At 40.0% G+C, this 18625-nt stretch overlaps 1 protein-coding gene across 11 annotated transcripts in view; it reads right to left on the bottom strand.

Moving 5' to 3' along the window:
• Unc80 (unc-80 homolog, NALCN channel complex subunit) overlaps positions 1-18625 on the bottom strand; it is a 181264-nt gene that overhangs the window by 122312 nt on the left and 40327 nt on the right. For 6 of the 11 annotated variants that reach the window (XM_060368545.1, XM_060368536.1, XM_060368541.1 and 3 more), the window contains exons 14-19: positions 16894-17040; positions 12420-12567; positions 10294-10442; positions 8068-8234; positions 6795-6893; positions 733-947 (exon numbers count right to left, since the gene is read on the bottom strand). In XM_060368545.1, coding sequence (XP_060224528.1) covers positions 733-947; positions 6795-6893; positions 8068-8234; positions 10294-10442; positions 12420-12567; positions 16894-17040 — 925 coding nt within the window. The remainder of the gene's footprint in view (positions 1-732; positions 948-6794; positions 6894-8067; positions 8235-10293; positions 10443-12419; positions 12568-16893; positions 17041-18625) is intronic. The other 5 variants (XM_060368540.1, XM_060368544.1, XM_060368546.1 and 2 more) reach the window with 2 other exon arrangements.

Genomic DNA, 18625 nt, shown 5'->3' with positions numbered 1-18625 from the left:
TCAGTCTGCTTCTCTATTTCTGCTTAGCACACAGTTCGTTTCTTTCTGCCTGGGCCCCTAGACAGTTTTCAGTCTGATTCTAGTACTGACTAACATTCCTTCAATGCGGTGGTCTTTTAGACGGTTCATTCGCTTGCATTATTCTGTTTTCCCTAACATGTTGGTCCATGAGGGCCGAGGTGAAGGGCCACCCTGATTTGCATGTCCTCTGGCTTGCTGTTCTGCCACAATGAGTCAGCTAGTTCCTCCCTTAGCTGGTTCCTTCCAGTTGCCCCCCCTCCCCCAGCCTGTTACATTTGCACCTTGCCCTTGCGCTGTTGTGTATTTGGCAGATTTTAATATCTGGGCTCCCCAGCCCTGTGAATAAGTCGGGCTTCATTGTTGTCCTTGTTCGCAGCCCCACGTCATGTTTTCTCTTCATGAAATTTATAGTTCACAACTGCACGTATTTTGTGATTCTCTGCTTTAACGGTGGTGTCTCCCCCTCAAATGCAGCAAAGCTAAGAGGTGTGTATTTAAACAGAGCAGAGGCAAGGCCGTGTAGCTGCCTTTTGGAAACTATCTGCATCCGCAGAGGCGCGAACAAACTAATGGGAGGATGACAGTCAACAGCAGGCCTCAGAGTTTGAATGCTTTTTCTTCCCAGCCCCCTACCACGCCATGTTCTGTCCCAATCACTCATTGATTTGATGTCATGATAGTAAGAGAATCCATAAATAAATACAGACATACTTTTACCTATGGGGAGTTTCAACTTCTTTCTCAGGGAGATTCTGCGGGAGCGGGAGCGGGCGCGCCGTTCCGAGGTGTTCCCTGAGTGGGCTGTGGTGCATTCCGAAGTGTCCTGTTCAGACTGGCTGCTGGTGTCACTTGCTGCGCTTTGGGATTTGAACATCTTCCGCCAGAAATCTTTCCTCCCCAGGTTGCCTCCTTGCATTTGTTCATCACTACAGAAGGTAAAGTAGAGGTTTAAAAACCTCTCAAAGCTCGGTGCTCTCTTAACTGCCAGCTATGGTACTCAGGCAAATTGTACAGAATAATCTTTGAGGGCTGGGTGGGTATGAGAGGAGTGAGAGAGTGGGAAGAGGAAGAACAAGGTTGACCTTCCTGGAAATAGACCTGTCTTGGCAATAAATTGGAGGTAGTCATCTTTTCAACCTCACTAAAATGACTAAATATTCTCACAGATATCCATCCATTTGCAGTATGAGTCATTATAGTAGGAACACTTAAAATGTCCGTAAATATTTAACTTTTAAAGAAAGCTCCTTGGGGGCTGGAGAGCTAGCTTAGAGGTTAAGAGCACTGCCTGCTCTTCCAAAGGTCCTGAGTTCAATTCCCAGCAACCACGTGGTTGCCCACAACCATCTATAATAAGATCACAGGTCTCCTTCTGGCATGAAGGTGTATATGCAGATAGAACATTGTATACATAATAAATAAATAATTTTTTTTTTAAAAAAAGAAAGCTCCCTGGCTCTTGTGAAGTATCCCACCCCTCACTTCAATACATCATAATTGAAACCCAATAATGAGAATTAATGAATGAGAGAGTATAATTTCACCACCATGCTCAGGGAATATATCACCCTACAGCCAATTAAGTTGAAGAAAGTCCACCAGTTTAAAAATAAAAATGTAGTTCTGACTCAAAAAGAAAGTCAGAAAACCCGAAAGAAGGTCTTCAATGAGAAAAACCATTACTATGCAGAAATTAATCTTATAATAATAATAATAATCAGCTAAAATTTCCATTTTCACCCATTAAATTAGCAGAGATTAAGGTGGCTAGAAGGAGAAATCCATGCTCCAACGTGCTGACATTGGAGAGACAAAATATTTCAGTCTTTCTGGAATACTTATATTCTATGCAACAAGTTCTGGAAGTCCCTATCAATCACCTACACGGAGAACTTGAAATTCTAGGAAGTAATAGCAAAGAAAAGATGGAGAGGTGGGGCTTTGCACTAAGACATAGGGGTGGTCATTACTGAACAGTGGGTATAATTTTAATGTTTAAGTCCAGGAAGATAGTTGAATATATTATGGGCATTTCATAGGGTGATAAATTCCCAACCATTTATATCATAGGCTACAAATGCCATTGGCCAATTCCTGGCACACAATGTCTCCTGCACTTATAAAGGCACAATTCTCCCATGACAGCCTTACAGACAGAATTCCTGCCTGGCATAATTCAGGCTTTAAGATGAATGTGACATAATGCATTTTGTTTATTCATCAGATGGTGAACATTGGACTTGTTTCTACCTGTGGCTCTCGTAACTAAAGCTGCTGTGTATATAGTTTTTTAAATTTTTATTTTCTATGGAAATAGGTTTTTATTTCTTTGGGGTAACGAGCCAAAAATGGAATTGTTGGCTTATATGGTGAGGGACTGGTTTGGGGTCAGAAATTGTCTACATTCATACCAGTGTTTATTATAATCTCCTAGAATATATTAAATATTATATCATCATGGTTTTGAGCTGTGTCTACAGTAAATGATTACTAACCCATACAAAGAACAAAGCATTGACATTTCTCTTGTTATGTGTGGAGCTTGAGTACATTGGGAAAACAGAAAAAGTTAGCTATGAATACTTCTATTGTATTTAACTTATATGGGCCATGCAGAATGAGAAAAATCTATGGAGAGAGAAAGATTGGAGGAGGAGGTAGGGGAAGAGAAAGAGGGAATGAGGGAAGGAAGGAAAGGGGAAAGAGAGAGTAGAGTCATGGCTCCCTAGGTCTCAAGAATGGAAGAAGTATGGGAAATACTGTTTTATATTGTCTTTCAAGATGGTGAAATGTTCAAGAATTATATATTAGTGAGCTTGTACAACTCTGATTATATTAAAAACCAATGAACTATATAATTTCAGTTCATGAATTGAACATTATGTGAATTTGAGGTATCAAAGCAGAGGCTGAGACTCAAAGCCAAACTTTGGGCAGAGTGCAAGGAATTTTATGACAGAAGGAGATAGAAAGAACTGGAGGGGACAGGAGATCCAAAAGGAGACCAGTAAAGCCAAAAAACCTGGGCCCTGGGGGTCCTGCAGAGACTGATACTCCAACCAAGGACCATGCATGGAGAGGACCTAAAACCCCTGCTCAGATGTAACCCATAGACTCAGTCTCCAAGTGGGTTCCCTTATAAGGAGGTGGGGCAGAGGCTGTCTCTGGCTTGAACTCAGTGACAGGCTGTCTGAGTACCCCCACCCTGGGGGATGCATCCTTACCAGTCCACAGAGGAAGACAATACAGCCAGTCCTGATGAGACCTGATAGGCTAGGGTCAGATAGAAGGGGAGGAGGACCTCCCCTATCAGTGGACTAGGGGAGGGTCATAGGGGGAGAAGAGGGAGGGAGGGTGGGATTGGGAGGAGACAAGGGAAGGGACCACAGTCAGGATACAAAGTGAATAAATTATAATAAATAATAATAATAATATTTTAAAAAAGATATATAAAATAAAAAAAAAACTTGTTGAAAGAAAAGATGAATGTGACAAGCTGGTGCTATTAGGAGAAAAAGTCAAGGGCTTTGGGTTAACTTTGTTCCATTATTGTCAAAATAAAAGTGAAAAAAAAATCTTATTTTAGAAGAAGGTTGACTTAGGCACTCTTTACGACAAATGGTAAAGTTAAAAGCAATAATCAAATGGATTAAATAGGCTAAAACAATGATAATAAATCATATGTGATGACATGTCTGGGTGTGAAGTTTCAGGTACACACTCAAAAATGTTCTTAGCACGAAACAGAAAAGGTTTGCAGAGGTTATCTTTAGCAGGGGTATTTTGGTTTTCCAACCTCCCTAGTAGTTTTCTGTGCTTTCCATATTTCCCATCTTGAACAGCATGCATATCTCTTGTAGTTTGGAAAGAAATGATGTTGGGAGACGTTCTAGTGGTTTGATGACATTTATTTATGGGTTTTTATGTAACTTTTACTTTAGGGTACAGACCTGAATTGATCCAACATTTGGCTGTATTGCATAACACAATCATCTTCGGGACATAGATGGGAAGATTCAGATTTTTAACTCTCGAATGTCATTAAAGTGCTAAACATTTAAAGCTCATTTTGAAAGAATTTACTTGTTTTTATTTTCCTCATATATTCCATCCCTACCATGGTTTCTCCTCCCTCCTCTCCTCTCAGCCCCTCCCCTTAACCTCCTCTCTTCCCTGGATCTACTTTTTCTTCTCTGTTTCCCTCCTCAAGGCCTCCCAGGTCTATCAACCAGACATGGCATAACAAGTTACAATAAAACCAGGTACATACTCTCGTATTGAGGCCGGATGAGGCAACCCAGTAGGAAAAAAGGATCCTAAGAGTAGGCAAAAATCTCAGAGGCAGCCTCTCCTCCCACTGTTAGGAGTCCCACAAAGACACCAAGCTACACAACCATAACATACATGCAGAGGCCCCTGCAAGCCCTATGATTATTGCTTCAGTCTCTGTGAATACCTATGAACCCTTCTTCTAAACCAGCCTTCCTACGGCAACGACCCTTTGATACAGTTCCTCATGTTGTGGTAATCCTTAAACCATAAAATTATTTTGCTGCTACTTTATAACTGTAATTTTGTCACTGTTAAGAATGGTACTGCAAATATCTCATGTGTAGGATATCAGATATGTGACCCCCAAAAGGGGTCATGGCCCACAGGTTGAGGACTGCTATTCTGAACTATGGTATTTTGTTTATGAAGAGGTATATAGTCAAACTGGATTTCTAGCATTGACTAGTCTGTTACTCAGGAGGGCAGCACGTTCTGTTAAGCTCTTCGTGCCTTCAGGGAAGGCAAAGTACAATGGTGAGAACCTGTAAAGGTGCATGGATGGATAGGGAAGACATTCAGAACAAAAAGATGTCATCTATTACCCTCCCTGAGAAAGTGTACATCAGCAGCAGGCAGTGTCAGGAAAAACTATCACATTAATACTATCACTGATTCTAAGTGTTCAGTATCTAGTAAGAACGAGAACTAGTGTAAAAAGGAGAGGGAGAGAAAGAGAAACGGAGGGTAGAGGAGGAACCAGGACTATCAAAGAGGCTTCTCACCTTTCTCTGGGCTAAATAAAGGATGGTTAGTGTGCTTGCTTCCTAGGACCACATGAAAAGCTCCACATTTGATGATTCATGACACCATTCCAAGCAGAAATATTAATGGCAAAGCATTCTAAAACAGACATATGGTAAATGTGGAGGAATTCAGTGTGTCTACAGAAAGAATATTTGGAGTTCTAAAAAAAACCCAAACATCTATTAGCATAGCCAATTTTATTTTCAAAATCCAAATAATCTTTTAGGACACTTTCATTTATCAGATTATTTCAAAAGTTTGAGTTTAAAAAAGTCATCTTTCCTCTAATGCTGTTTTCCCCCAAGGCAGGGTTTTACTGTGTAGTTCTGACTGTCCTGGAACTCATGCCATAGACCAGGCTGGCCTCAAACTCAGAGATCCACCTGCCTCTGCCCCACAAGGGTTAAGATTTAAGGTGTGCACCACCACTGCCTGGCATTCTCTAGCTATTTGAATATAGAACTCGTTTTATCAATTAATTTTGCCCCTTTAGAGAAAAATTTGGATTTTTGTCATGCCTCCGAGGGTCTCCTTAAAGGAAAACAAAAAAATGAAAATTTAATTTTGAGGAAGAAAGTTAAAATGAAAACTTAATGATAGTCTGATAGTTCTGTCATTTAATCATTACATATCATTCATTCCTTGATTGCATATCATTCACTCTTCCTTGAAATATATGCATTAATTTTCTACAACAAGTGAAACTCCATCTTGGTACTAGGGGTTTAGCAGTAAATGAAGATACATCTGGTTACTGGGCCCATTGGCTTGACTGATTTTATCCTTGTCATTCTCCATTAAAGGCACAATCTCACAGAAAAAAAGATTCTGAAGCACCAAAGAACTGTGTGTGCATTCGTGTTTTTGAAGATTTTGCTTCCTTAGTCTTATGTTTGATGGGTGCTGCCTTCTTACCCTTAATTTGTAGAAAGGATCCCCTAATGCCTACAATGTTCTGCAGAATTGCTAAAACCATAATTTAGTATGGAATGCGGGCTTTGGGAAGCAAAGCTGTGTACCTGCAGTGACATATGTCTGAAATGTAGACCACTCTATGTGTAATTCCCAAAGAAGAATGACTAACATGAACCTCTCATGGGCCTAGGCTGTACATTTAACGTCTGTAGGAAGCCTCACATCTTCTGCAGGCGGGAATCGGAAGAAAATTTTGAATTTTGTCAGTATGAAAAACGGAGATAAACTGATGTCAAGAAGACATTGGAATGGATCCAAGATGAAAGTGCAGTGGAGAAGAGTCTATATTTCATCTAAAATTCAGCACCTTTGAGATCTATCCTATTTTTTTTTCTTTTAGAAAAGGTTCACTGAGTATATTGGAAGCCGTTCATCCATTTTAATACTGATTTTTTTTAAAAACAAGAAAGTATACAACATCTTACATACACAACATCTGAAAGGAAGGGGTATAGGAAAGGCATGATGGAAAGTAAAATTAGGGATTCTTTCTGTATGTACAAAGGTGGCTATTTGGTCTCACCTAGAACAATTGGTGGTATTGGGAACGAAACCGTAAGGGCAGAGAGCAATGTCTCAAGGAAATGAAAGCAAACCAATAAAAAGCAAAATACCGAAACAAATAAACCAAAAAAACCCAAGCACAGTTTAGGAAAGAAACTTTCTTTCAGTGTGTAGCGCCAAGTTCTTTGCCCTGGAGGCAAAAATTGTCTTCTACTTACTGTTCTGGGGTCTGCGAGGGACGACCAGACATGAAGCTGCGACACTCCTCAGGTGCAGAGGGTACCTGGCCTCTGTCCGTGATGCTTCCTGCCTCCGACCTATACAAATGGCACATGCCACCAATCACAGTAGAATAGGACACCACTGTTCAACCTTCCACACTCTCCACAACCAAGCCACCTGCTGTGGACAACCTCTTTATCTGCAAACCTTTCTCACCCTGAGCCCAAGTTGTATAGAATTTATAGCTAGCTACTGGGCTCGCGATGTTATTTTTCACCAGAATTTCACTATTGCAAACTGAGGCACTAGAAGCAAGTAGCATTTTTGGTTTAGCATTTTTTTTTTTTTAATTCTTGCAAGTACTCTTTAATATACAGTAGGCATGAAATAAACGCACACTTACTGGAAGGATAAACAACACAGTGTTTCACAGCAACTTTTTCCAGAAGTGTTGGGAACTGGATGCAGGACCACTGTACGAGCTAAGCAAGTACTCTACCACTCAGCCTAGTGATTTATAGTTTTACTACCTCTAGAACACCGTTTTAATGAACAAAAGAACATGGTGTCGTTAATTGTTTTTCTTTTCTTGATAAAAATGTAAATTATATAAAAATAAACCAAAATCAAGATAACACTTTACCATGTAATCAAGAACTCATGAGCTCATTCAATTAAAAAATAATAATAAATGGTAGAAGTTTATTTAGTTCATGGCCCTGGAGGCTTGGGAACCCAAAGGCAGGTGGTGATGGTTCCTTGCAGCATTATTACTGCAAAGCATGGCACAGGGCATGACATGGCAAGACAGAGCTGTTTATAGAACGCCCATTCTTATGACAAAGCCTTGTCCATGATAATCTATAAAAATACTAATCCAGCCGGGCGTGGCACACACCTTTAATCCAAGCACTCTGGGAGGCAGAGGCAGGTAGATTTTGTGAGCTCGAGGCCAGCCTGGTCTGCAAAGTGAGTTTAGGACAATCAAGGGTACAAAGAAAACACTGTCTTAAACAACAACAACAACAAAAGAACACTAATGTATCCCCATGGGCAATCTTTGTAACTCAATTACCCCAAAGGCCCCACCTTTAAAATTCATTTAATTTAAAGCTTCAGTAGAACTACATTGGTGATACCAGTTGTACAGATAGCTTTACCAGCCCTTCCCTGACTCTGTAGTACATCCGGCAACACACGGTGCGATGAAGGGTAACATTGCTCTGACAGTTAGCAAACACTGATATTCAGAGAGCTCAAGTTTCCAACCTTTTACCACCTGCAGGCTTAGACTCCTGTCCATTCTCCTCCACCTTTTTCCCTGGTGCTAACTTCTCGGCGCTGTCAAGCAGAGCGCTAAGAGCCACTCTCCTGAAGACATTCCCATGAGCTTCTTTGATAAACTGGACCAGCTGGCGGATGTCACAGTACAGTCCCTGTTTGGAGGCAAGAAGAAGGTTTGGAGGCAAGGAAGGTAGCTGTCTGGTTAGTTTTCCCAGGGAGAGAAGTCAGTGGCTTGGGTTCTGATGAATGTTGGGGTCATGAGGGGATGACAAATATTTCTGCTGCCACACATGAGTTTGTTCTTTTTATTACTCCCATGGGAGAATGCTCTTCCCTTCACATTCAGTATAGAAAAGAATGACTAGCACACCTTCAAATTCAGAGTCAGCCATACCACTAGAAAGACATATCTGCTCTTACAAATATTGGATCGCCACATTTTCTCTCTTAATTGTGAGTTCTGAAGAGAACTTTTTTGCCTGGAAAAAATAATGGTAGCCAGAATTTTGTTTACAGTAGAAATTTCATGCCCCTGATCAGCTTCTCCAAAGGGTCTAAATTACTGTGGTGAAATGTTAAGTAATTCATTTGGATACTTCTAACAAAGCCTGATTGTTCAAAGGACAGTGGATTTTCTGGATGTATTTAGTAAATGATAAGTACATTGTAGCTGAGATGAGTGTGAACATGTCCATGAACCTAAGATGCAGAGGGGCTTAGTACACTTGTGAGTCGACATTGAAAAATGTGTGTATATTTTTTTTTTCTTGAGATATTAAGTTTTGTACTCTTATCTTATACCCTTGCCTCCTTTCCTTAAAGGGGTATTCTTCAACTTTGTGGTAAAACAGAATTTAGAAACCTAAAAAATTACCTCAATACCTTTGTTTTTAAAATACCCAGTACCATGGGATAATAATTATGTCCATGATCTTCAGGAAGGCAGAGGGACGAACCCTTGAGGACAACAGAGAAAGAGCATCTTTTAAAGCCTGCGGGGAGCAGGGCTCTGAGCCCTTTGCTCTGCTCTTTATTTGCTCATCCATGGAAGATAAAGCCATCTAAAAGCAATGTTTCTATTCTCACCAGGGCATGCCCAGGCCTACACCTCATCAGAGAGCTCAAGGGGAAGTAACAGCTACGGATGAATGACCAGGACCTGTGGAGACTCACTCCGGACACTGCCTGAGACTCTGTAGAGTCGGAAACCTAAGAGTGACTCAAGTTTGACTCCTGGTTATTCTGGTGGCTAGAAGTCCAAAGTTAAGATTGTGGATAATTAAAGAATTTAGTATTTTCTCTACGTATAAAGTTGTACATAAAGACTTGTAAGAACTCACATGTGTTATAATCAACTTTAAAAATCACATCTAGCCAGGACCAAAAGGAACACGTGAATAGTGTGTGTTACACTCAGTGTCCAAGAACGCTGCAGGACTGCCTTTGACCGTCAGTAAAAGTAAATTCCATTTGGTTTGTGAAAATTATGTTTATCTGAAATGAACCACTTCAGAGTTTAGAATGATATAAAACAATGTTTTCCATTTAGTAAAAATAGCAGATAGGTCCATATGTGTAAATGAGCTTATTTCTGCATAGAAATAAGTGACAGATGTAGGAGGAATGATCTTTTGGTTCCCAAAAAGACCCGAATTCACCTAACTTTGTCAAATTTGTCATCTAAAGTCTACACTGAGATCTTAAAGACATCCTCTTCTCCTTGAAAGGACTTGGGCATTTCATAACCTAGTTTCCTTCCCACACTACTTGCAGCTTCATTTGATAAATTACCACACGCTTTATGAAGGACAGATAAAGATTATAATGCTCAATAAAAGAAAGCATAACAAATTTCGATGGCATATTTGCATGAATTCATAAAAGCAAATAAAGTTTCAAATAATGCTTGGAGTAATATCCTTTTATATTTCATAAACCAATAAGCTGTGTTCTAGCACCTTGTTTCTGAAAGGCTCTAAATACCTTGTAACCTTTCACCAGTCTCTATTCAAGCCCATGAGGTGGAGGAAGATAAATCAGTCTGTCCATAGAATGGCTGGGGGTTATGGCCCCATGGTGAGTTAAGGGTGACATTGGGAAAAAATTGGATACTCTAATGTTAAGACTTCATCTTCTCTTCCTCCAGATCACAGTACAAGGGCTTCTTTGGGACCAGAGTTTGAGACCTGTGAGGAAGGAAACTGCTCTCACCAGATTCTCGGGGCTATGTAGTTCATGTGTGGTTGAGGCACAGCGTGTGATGAGGGACTTGAACATGGCACCAACGATAATGCCTTCCACATTTTGGGCTGTGGATTTGTTGTCCACGGTGGTGAAGTTATTTCCAAACCCAGCTTTGTCTGGAACGCAAAGACATACGTTAGAGGCCAGGAGCTACACAGCTGAGAGCTGTAAGGAAGCAAGTATCCGGCAGCTAGGAAATTGTAAAGCTCTGTGAAAAGTTGTGAATTGCGAAAAACTGTGAAAAATACAGACACGGGCAGTTAAAGATACCTGTAGCGTAATAATCCCTGTGCAGACTAGAAAAGCAATCAGCCTGCTTCAGTCTTTGCTCTGACATGGCCCTTCAGTGGAGCATTTGGGTTGATTAATCTTAGAAAGAAAAAGGGGGTCTATTAAAAAAGAAAGGATGGAAGGAAGAGGAAGAGAGAGAGAAAGGGAGAGAGAGAAAAAGGGAGAGAGAAAGGAAGGAGTGAGGGGAATCAACTCATTGGTTTATCTATGGAGAAAAAAAATGTGACTCAACCTTCTTTAGTGAGGAACTCTGGCTTTTAGCAGAAACCACCCCGTATGTCAGAAGGGACATGTGACATGAGCTGTGCAGCAAGAGAGAAATGGTGGAGCCCTTGCAGAAGGACTCCTGCAGGTCTGGAAAAAAGTGTTCCTAGATGCTCTGGGCGAATGTGGAGAGGAAACACTTCCCTTATCCTTCAGAACGACTTCCTTAGTACAGAGGATGGAAAACGCTGGAGCTCAAAGGCTGTGAGCCCCCCCCATGGTATTTGATAGCCCCCCTTTTTTTCTACATATCCACGGATCTTCAGAGGGTACATGCCTATTCTGTGGCTTTGCAAGAGGAATCCTCATGGCCCATGAGCCAGCTGTGGATGATGAGAAGCACATGTAGAGCTCCCAGACTGATGGGGAAGGGCCTGTCTGTCTGTCTGAACCAATGTGACTCACTATACAGCTCAGGATTCTAGGAGGAACGTATCATGTTTGCTCACCAACCTTTCACTGTCTGTACCAACTGATAAGGATTTATCTCCAGTTTGACAACACTGAAAGCAATACTGCCATCTGTGCTTAGAGCTCTTATCTCAAATTAGAGGAGAGAGAGAGAGAGAGAGAGAGAGAGAGAGAGAGAGAGAGAGAATGAAAGAAGAGAGACATTTTAGTTTTTAATCTTCATTTTCTTTTGCAGAGCTCAACTATAATCCTCCCTTCATTGTTTCCAAATTTGTAAAGTGATTAGTGTAAGCCAGTTCTGATAGGATATGTTATTCCAGGGGTTCTAAGAGGAGGCAACATTTTCACTTACTGTGATAACTAGTCAATAAAGAGTAAGATACAAACAAGAAAAAAAAAAGTTTCTAAACACATGATTTTTCCTTTACCATAAATTAGTCACTTCATTCATGTGTCATATGTGCCTTGAGTCTATACTAAGAAGTTATTTCCCTCAAGGTTCAGTTCAGAATATGCATTTGACCCAACATGGCTTCCAGTCCCTCACTGCACCTGCATTTAGAAGGGTCTCAAAGTGTTCATTTTAACGAATGTGACTGGCACTTTCTAGTCTCTCCTTGTAGCTTAGACCTCTATACTTTTTTTTTTTTAAGCTATGGAACTATAAAAAGGTTGTCGGTCTATATGTTTGCCTATTTAAATAAACTAAAGCTACATGTATGTAGGCCAATTATGTCACTACAGTGTTTATGCTAATTCCATTTTCTTTCTTAGTTTATTATGTGAAACATGCCAAACACTACAAGGGGTATATTGTAGCCACTCATTTCATAATTGTTGAACCAGCAAATTCATTTCCTTGTCCTCTCATTTCTGTCTCCACTGTCACACACAGACAGTCAGGAAAGAAACAGAACTACCTTTTGAGGACGCCATAATCTGTGAGCGTCTTGTTTCTCTTCTTCATTACAGACAGTTCTCCGCACATACATGCACACACGTGTACAGACATTAACACGTGTCTTTCCTCTCGGTGGTCTAGTCCCAGATATTGAATATGCCAGTGAAACACTACCTGCTTTACCACCCAGTGGCTGCTCCGTCAACTCAGGGGCGGCTTTACTTACTGTCAGTGACCGGCTCCATACAAAATCCTAGCAAAGCATGCAAGAAGTCCACTACATTATTGAGGGAGTCCTTGTTCACATAGTCCCTCATGGTCTGTCGGAACTGTATCTTATCTAGCTTGTACAGCTTACTGAGGCAGTTCTGGGCCTGCAATGAAGGGAGAAAAGTGAAAAGTCACAAGTACCAGCTTAAGCTCCAAACATCAACACAGTTAGTCTGACACAAAAGTAGCAGGAGGCAAAGACTCCCACCCATTCCCTCTCAGCTGCCAATTCCTCCCCATGCTAGGCCCAGCTGTTTGAATAAGAGGTGAGCAGAAGCCCACTGGGTGGTCTGAAGGAGCATGTATTTGGAAAATCCACTCCTAGGGGCGAGGTGGGCTGGGAGCAACTCAAAGCTGATGCTCAGTACTGATCCCAGAGGAACTCAGTCTTTTTACCAAGGTCAAGATTTTAAGATCTGATGAAAATAACTCAAGACGTAAAATTGAAGTAGGTCAAAGATGCCATAGTCCACTCTTAGAAAAACTCAAAGGCTTTGTGCAATTGGAGAAAGCGTATCACTTTCATGCCCAGGCACTTTGAAGTTAGATACCTTAAATGGAGAGAGTGAAGGCAAGAGGAGTAGTGAGTGGAAATCTAGTGGACTTTCACATTTTGATTAATTAATTATTAATTAATTTTTTGAGACAAGAGTCTCAAGTGACCTAGTGTGCCTTGGCTTGCTGATATAGCTGAGGATGGCTTAGAACTTCTAATCCTTCTGCCTCCATCTTCTGAATGCTAGGATTACAGATGTGCACATCTGTAATCAAACCCTGCGGATGTGCCACTGGGTATTGTAGTCAAGGCTTCATGGATGCTAGGCAAGCACTCTACCAAGTGAGCTATAGCCACAGCTGTACAGTGACCTCTTATATGGCCAAGAAAGAAAAGGTTCTTAGAACACATAAGAGGCATGAAATAGTATATTCATTTATGATTTGTCTGAACTTGGATGTGAAAGGCAGCATGCTAATTTAAATAGAATTTGGTCCCATAACATGGTACTTCTACTCAAAATTACAGTGTATCCAGCAACCTAGTAAATAATTTTGCCACCTTGCAAAAATAAGAGGCATTAATTCCTACCATCAGAAACAATGAAGTAACAATCATTGACAATAGAGGTTTTAGACAGAATATTCCCCTGGTATTGAGAACCACTAGGGGGCTGATAGATTTCTTTACTATTTAAAGATAAACTTCATTTGAATGGTGCTTTGCTGCAAAACATTCTTTTTTTTTTTTTTCATGAAAGGGCATCACATCTGACTCTATTATTTGCTGATTACCCTCTTCTCACTTCTGCAGAAAGTGAGGCTGAAAGAAATCAAAGGTTTTGTTTAAGCTGATACCATCATTTCTGCAGTAAAGTCAATGCCAGAAGTCAGGGCCTTGCCTGCTAAGGTGTCCTTAGTTCTTCTGTGATATAGTGAATTTTAACACTTGAGACATTGATATCTTGAGGAACTGTATTTCCTGCTACTCCCAACAAGCAGTTAAGATGACTGATACTACAGATTAACTGGTATCTTGAAGAAAGCTATCTGAATAAAAGAGACACAAGGAAGGTCCTGAAGATGGATGGAATGGGAAAATGGCAGAGGTGTCTGAGTTGAGGGAGACCACCTTGAGGATGGAAAACTTTGTATTAGGTGTAGGCATTGAAGTCACAGCAGGGAGGCAATCCCTGAGAGCTGGAATCCTGATGATGACTTTTTACTAGTGATCCAGAAGATATGGTCGTGACCCAGTAAAGGCACTTGGACATTTAAAAGAAAAAAACAAATAGTGTAAAAGGATGAAACTTAGAATTCATTGTATAAACTTTTTTGGTATGATCTTGCTATGATCTCTCCAACTATATCACAGGGAGGGTTGTTTTTTTTAATTTATTTTATTCTTTCTTCACTTATGCCTCAGAAGATTTGAAATCAGGAGTTTTCATTCCAGAGAGCTTCCTAAGTTACCATATCTCAAACAAGGTCCCTTCCTTCCTTCCTTCCTTCCTTCCTTCCTTCCTTCCTTCCTTCCTTCCTTCCTTCCTTGTATAAAACATGCTGCTTTCTGATAAGTGATGTTTACAAAGCACTTAAGTAAATGTGATCTGCATTGGCTTAACTATCATTACATATGTGGTTTGTAAAGATCTTCATTTTCACATTTAGAAAGAGAATAAAATACTAAACTTTTTTAGTTACATTTTTAAATTTTTTATATTAATCACAGGTTATTTACTTTGTATCCCAGCCGTAGACCCCTCCCTCATTCCCTCCCAATCCCACCCTCCCTCCCTTGTCTTCTCCCTGCCCCTTTCCAAGTCCACTAACAGGGGAGGACCTCCTCCCCCTCCAGAATACTAAACTTTTGAAGTACGAATTACTTCAGGTTCTCTGTAAAGTGGTATAGTTTCATTTCTCTGCTTTGGAGGCTGCAAGACTATCTGCAATGCTGGGAGAGTTCAGCGGGAAGTTTAATAAAGTTTAAGATTTTCAAACCTTTAAGATTCTTATTCTGATTAAACATCATAATGTTTCCAAGAATTAGAAAAGCATTAATTAGTTCCTTTTCAAAATGTGGGACTACTAGTAAATCATTAGATTAACCACCTAAGGTTTGTGAAGGTTTAGTAAGCTTTATTATGCAGAACCCTTAGGTACCTTTTATACTTTCAAGAAATATAAAAGTAATTAACCAACTAATTTATTTTCATTTATTTGGGAATCACTAACAAACTATTAGAATCAAGAGTTATTATAGGATTTTGTGTTAGAACTATTAGGCACTTAGAGAAAATAACTTTAGTAATCTCCTTTTTCAATATATGTATAAGAACCCAATGGTCTGGTCTAAAGGTGAGACATATTCTTAATTTTTCAAGTAAGATTGCATTTGAAAAGGCCATGGCACAGAAACACAGAAATATGTAGTTCTTAATCTAGATATTTTCCTGGGAAAGTTTCTCAAACTTGTGCATATAATCTCTAGAATGAGTACAGAAGAGGTAGGTCTAGAAGATTGGAAAGCAACTGGCCAGTTTGAAAATGTAAGCAAAAAACTGGCTGACCACTCTCACAAATACACAATGCAGTAAGAGCAGCCTCTCTTCTGGCCCAACTGGTCCTGCTTCTATCAATTCAGAAAAACAGAGTATAGTTCTCAAAGTCAGTTTACCCCTTCAGGAAAATGCTTCTTTTGAAATTTTAATCTGAAGTCCATGAAACTGGCCTTCTGTATGAGGGGTAACGTTTTTTTTGTTTTTTTGTTTTTTTTTTTTTGTTAGAATTGACAGTTTTTATTCATCTTGTAACAAAATTAGAAATACTTATGTCTAAGGACTGAGGCAATGGAAGCTTTTATTGTTTTATCTTTTTTTTTTTTTAACTTTTGGCCTCAAAATCTAGATCTTGGTCAAAATGTCTGAGTTAGGGAATTTAAAAGTTAACCACTGTGAATATACCTCCCATATACACACAATAAACCAAAATGCTATAACATAATTGAATATAAAAGAAAGGTAAATGGATAAATCGATGGATGGTAGATGATACATTAAGCGAGAAATCCAGCATGCTAATACTGTATGAACATTTCATGACAAAACCTACACCAAAGAAAATGTGCTGGCATCAGATTTTGACATGATCTCCCAACTCTGCCCAGATATGCCGATCTAATTTGCATCAAATTTTGACTTTTAAAAGAATATTTTCTTATGATTTCAATTCCAATATAGAATGGAGGCAACTATCCCAGACCAGGCTTGTTAGAGGTGGGTTGTTGCTTGGGTCAGAAGGTAAGAATGGGTAGATGCAACTAAAAGCGAGCTGCAGTAAAGCATGTTCCATTACTCAAAACAATGGCAAGCCCATGTGCAGAGTCAAGTTTCATACAGTTCAAAGCAACGTGATCTCAAACATACAGAAGTTGAGGGTCATTCTCAAGCAAAGCAGCCACGTGCCTGGCTACTTTTACAGTCTTGTTTTGTCCCAATAAGGGCCACTTTCCATTTCTAAGTAAGAATAGCAATGCCTTTGACCTGTTCCTCTAATATAAAAGGCTTCTCTGTTAGCCAGATTCTCATAGGAGCATACGCACAAATCACCAGATGCTAAATGTATGCACCTGTGCAGAGTTCTTTCCAGCTTCTATCTAGATGTTCTGATTCTGCACCCCTTTCCCAGATGGTCTGCATCAGGCAGGAGGCAGATGGGCTTTCCTGATGAAGTTTTCCTAAGTCTCAGTCTTAGATGTCTTGAGATGCCTTATGGGGATTCTCTCACCTCAAGACAGTATTAAGCGCCTATGAAATGCAGTATTTTGGGGGACTATTGACCCTCATTGTCAAAGGACTCATTCCTCATTTAGAAGGAGGAAAGAGAGAGACATAGAGACAGGAAAGAGGAAGTGGAATCTACTTTAATTCTCTTACATTCTCCCGGAATACCTGGTGTCTCAGACGATCTCCAGAGAGCCCCCGATGTCCTTCTCCACAACCATAGGCACATCCCAAAGATTTCACTATTTTGATGAGCATAGTGAGAGCAAGCCTATGGTTGCTTACAGGTATATTTTCATCCTAGTAAGCACGATTGAGAAAAAAAGACAAGCCTGTTGACTATGCCACTGAGCTCCTTTCAGTGTCAGAATTCTTTTTTATAAAGTTAACACGTGTTATAATGACTTAGAAAATAAAATTGTCACGAGCTCAACAAACTTGTCTCTAAAACCTAGTACATGAACTGGCAGAAAGAAACTCCATTCTAAATTTCCTCTAATGATACATAATTATAATGTATTCATTAAAAACATACTTTTATATTCTCATTTGAGGATGAGAGCAACAACCTACTGAGAGACAGTGGGGTGATCAACAGTGAATGCAAACAGATTGTCTTAGAAATTATCCTTATCAGAAATTTCTGATAACACCCCCAAGCAAGGATAATCACTAGCTCTCTGGAACTGATCTAAGTCTGGAACCTGGGAATCTTATGGTTGAAATTTTTGAGAAAAATATCCCAGGGTATACTTCCATCATATTGCAATATCCATAGTATAAACATAAGCAGAGCAGAATGTGTAGAACCTAACAAAACTATTCAAGCTTGACTCTCCTCTTGAGGCTCACCAGGAAGCCTTCCTGAGAGGAATTATGAAATTTGTTATCTTTTGTCCCTTTTGCTTTTCAGGAGTGGAAAACAGGAATCCCCAAAAGGGGCTTGAATTCTTTCCATAAAACAACTCAGCTGTTTCTGAGGAATGATGCTGAGCCCATGGGGCCATTATCTTTGAGTTGTTGAAGCCCTCTTGGTCCTCTAGGCTATGTTCAACAGTCAGCATGTGTATCGCATGCCAGGATTCTAGCTCATGCTCCCTAGTTGCTTTTGGTGATGATACAAGACAATTTCATAAATTAACTAATCTCAATGTGTTTTACCTTTCTGCCTGTGAAGTAAGGGTTCTCATAGCTAGCCTCCCTATTTCATAGGGTTTTCAGATGGACTAAATGAAACAACAGAAGGGAATTACTCTGTAATCAGGAAGGACTTTTTCCCCCATTAGTCACACTTTCAGATTTGCCATCACAGAAAGAATAGTTCAGTGTGGGTAGGGTGTGAAAGGTCTAAGGGGCTACAGAGGAATTATCATGTACCTTAACATGGTATGGTGGAATCTCTCCTTCCCTGACACTTTCCAACTGGCCATCCTCCTCTTAGCTATAAACTCAAGTAGCACATGTGTATGGGGCCCTAGAGAGGCACACTTCAGGAATGAAAAAAATCTCTTCTTCGAGCTGATAGAAATGTTGGCTAACCTGCCTCACCTGAAGGCCTCCCCAGTGGGCAAAGATGCCTCTATTAACCATCCAACATCATTTTGTTTGGCCTTTGCAAAATCATACTGAATCCAAAGAACACTCCGAAATTACATATTTGCTAAGTAAGAAATGATTTTTAATTTGGATCCAAACTGTAGCTTCAATATTTAGTAACCGTGTAATCTTGGGTGAGCTCTTAATAGTTAAAGCATTGTGTTCTCTAGAAAGGCAATTGTTCTGATACCTGTCTCATAGAGATATTGTGAGAGGTAAATCACAACATATGATGCCCACAATTAAGAGCAAAACAAAGTGTTATTTTTTGGCACACGGCACTGCCGTT

Source organism: Meriones unguiculatus, chromosome 15 (genome assembly GCF_030254825.1).
Source record: "Meriones unguiculatus strain TT.TT164.6M chromosome 15, Bangor_MerUng_6.1, whole genome shotgun sequence".
NCBI classification, from domain to species: domain Eukaryota; kingdom Metazoa; phylum Chordata; class Mammalia; order Rodentia; family Muridae; genus Meriones; species Meriones unguiculatus.
Note: the sequence above shows the minus strand (reverse complement) of the source record. Positions and strands in the feature narration are given on the sequence as shown.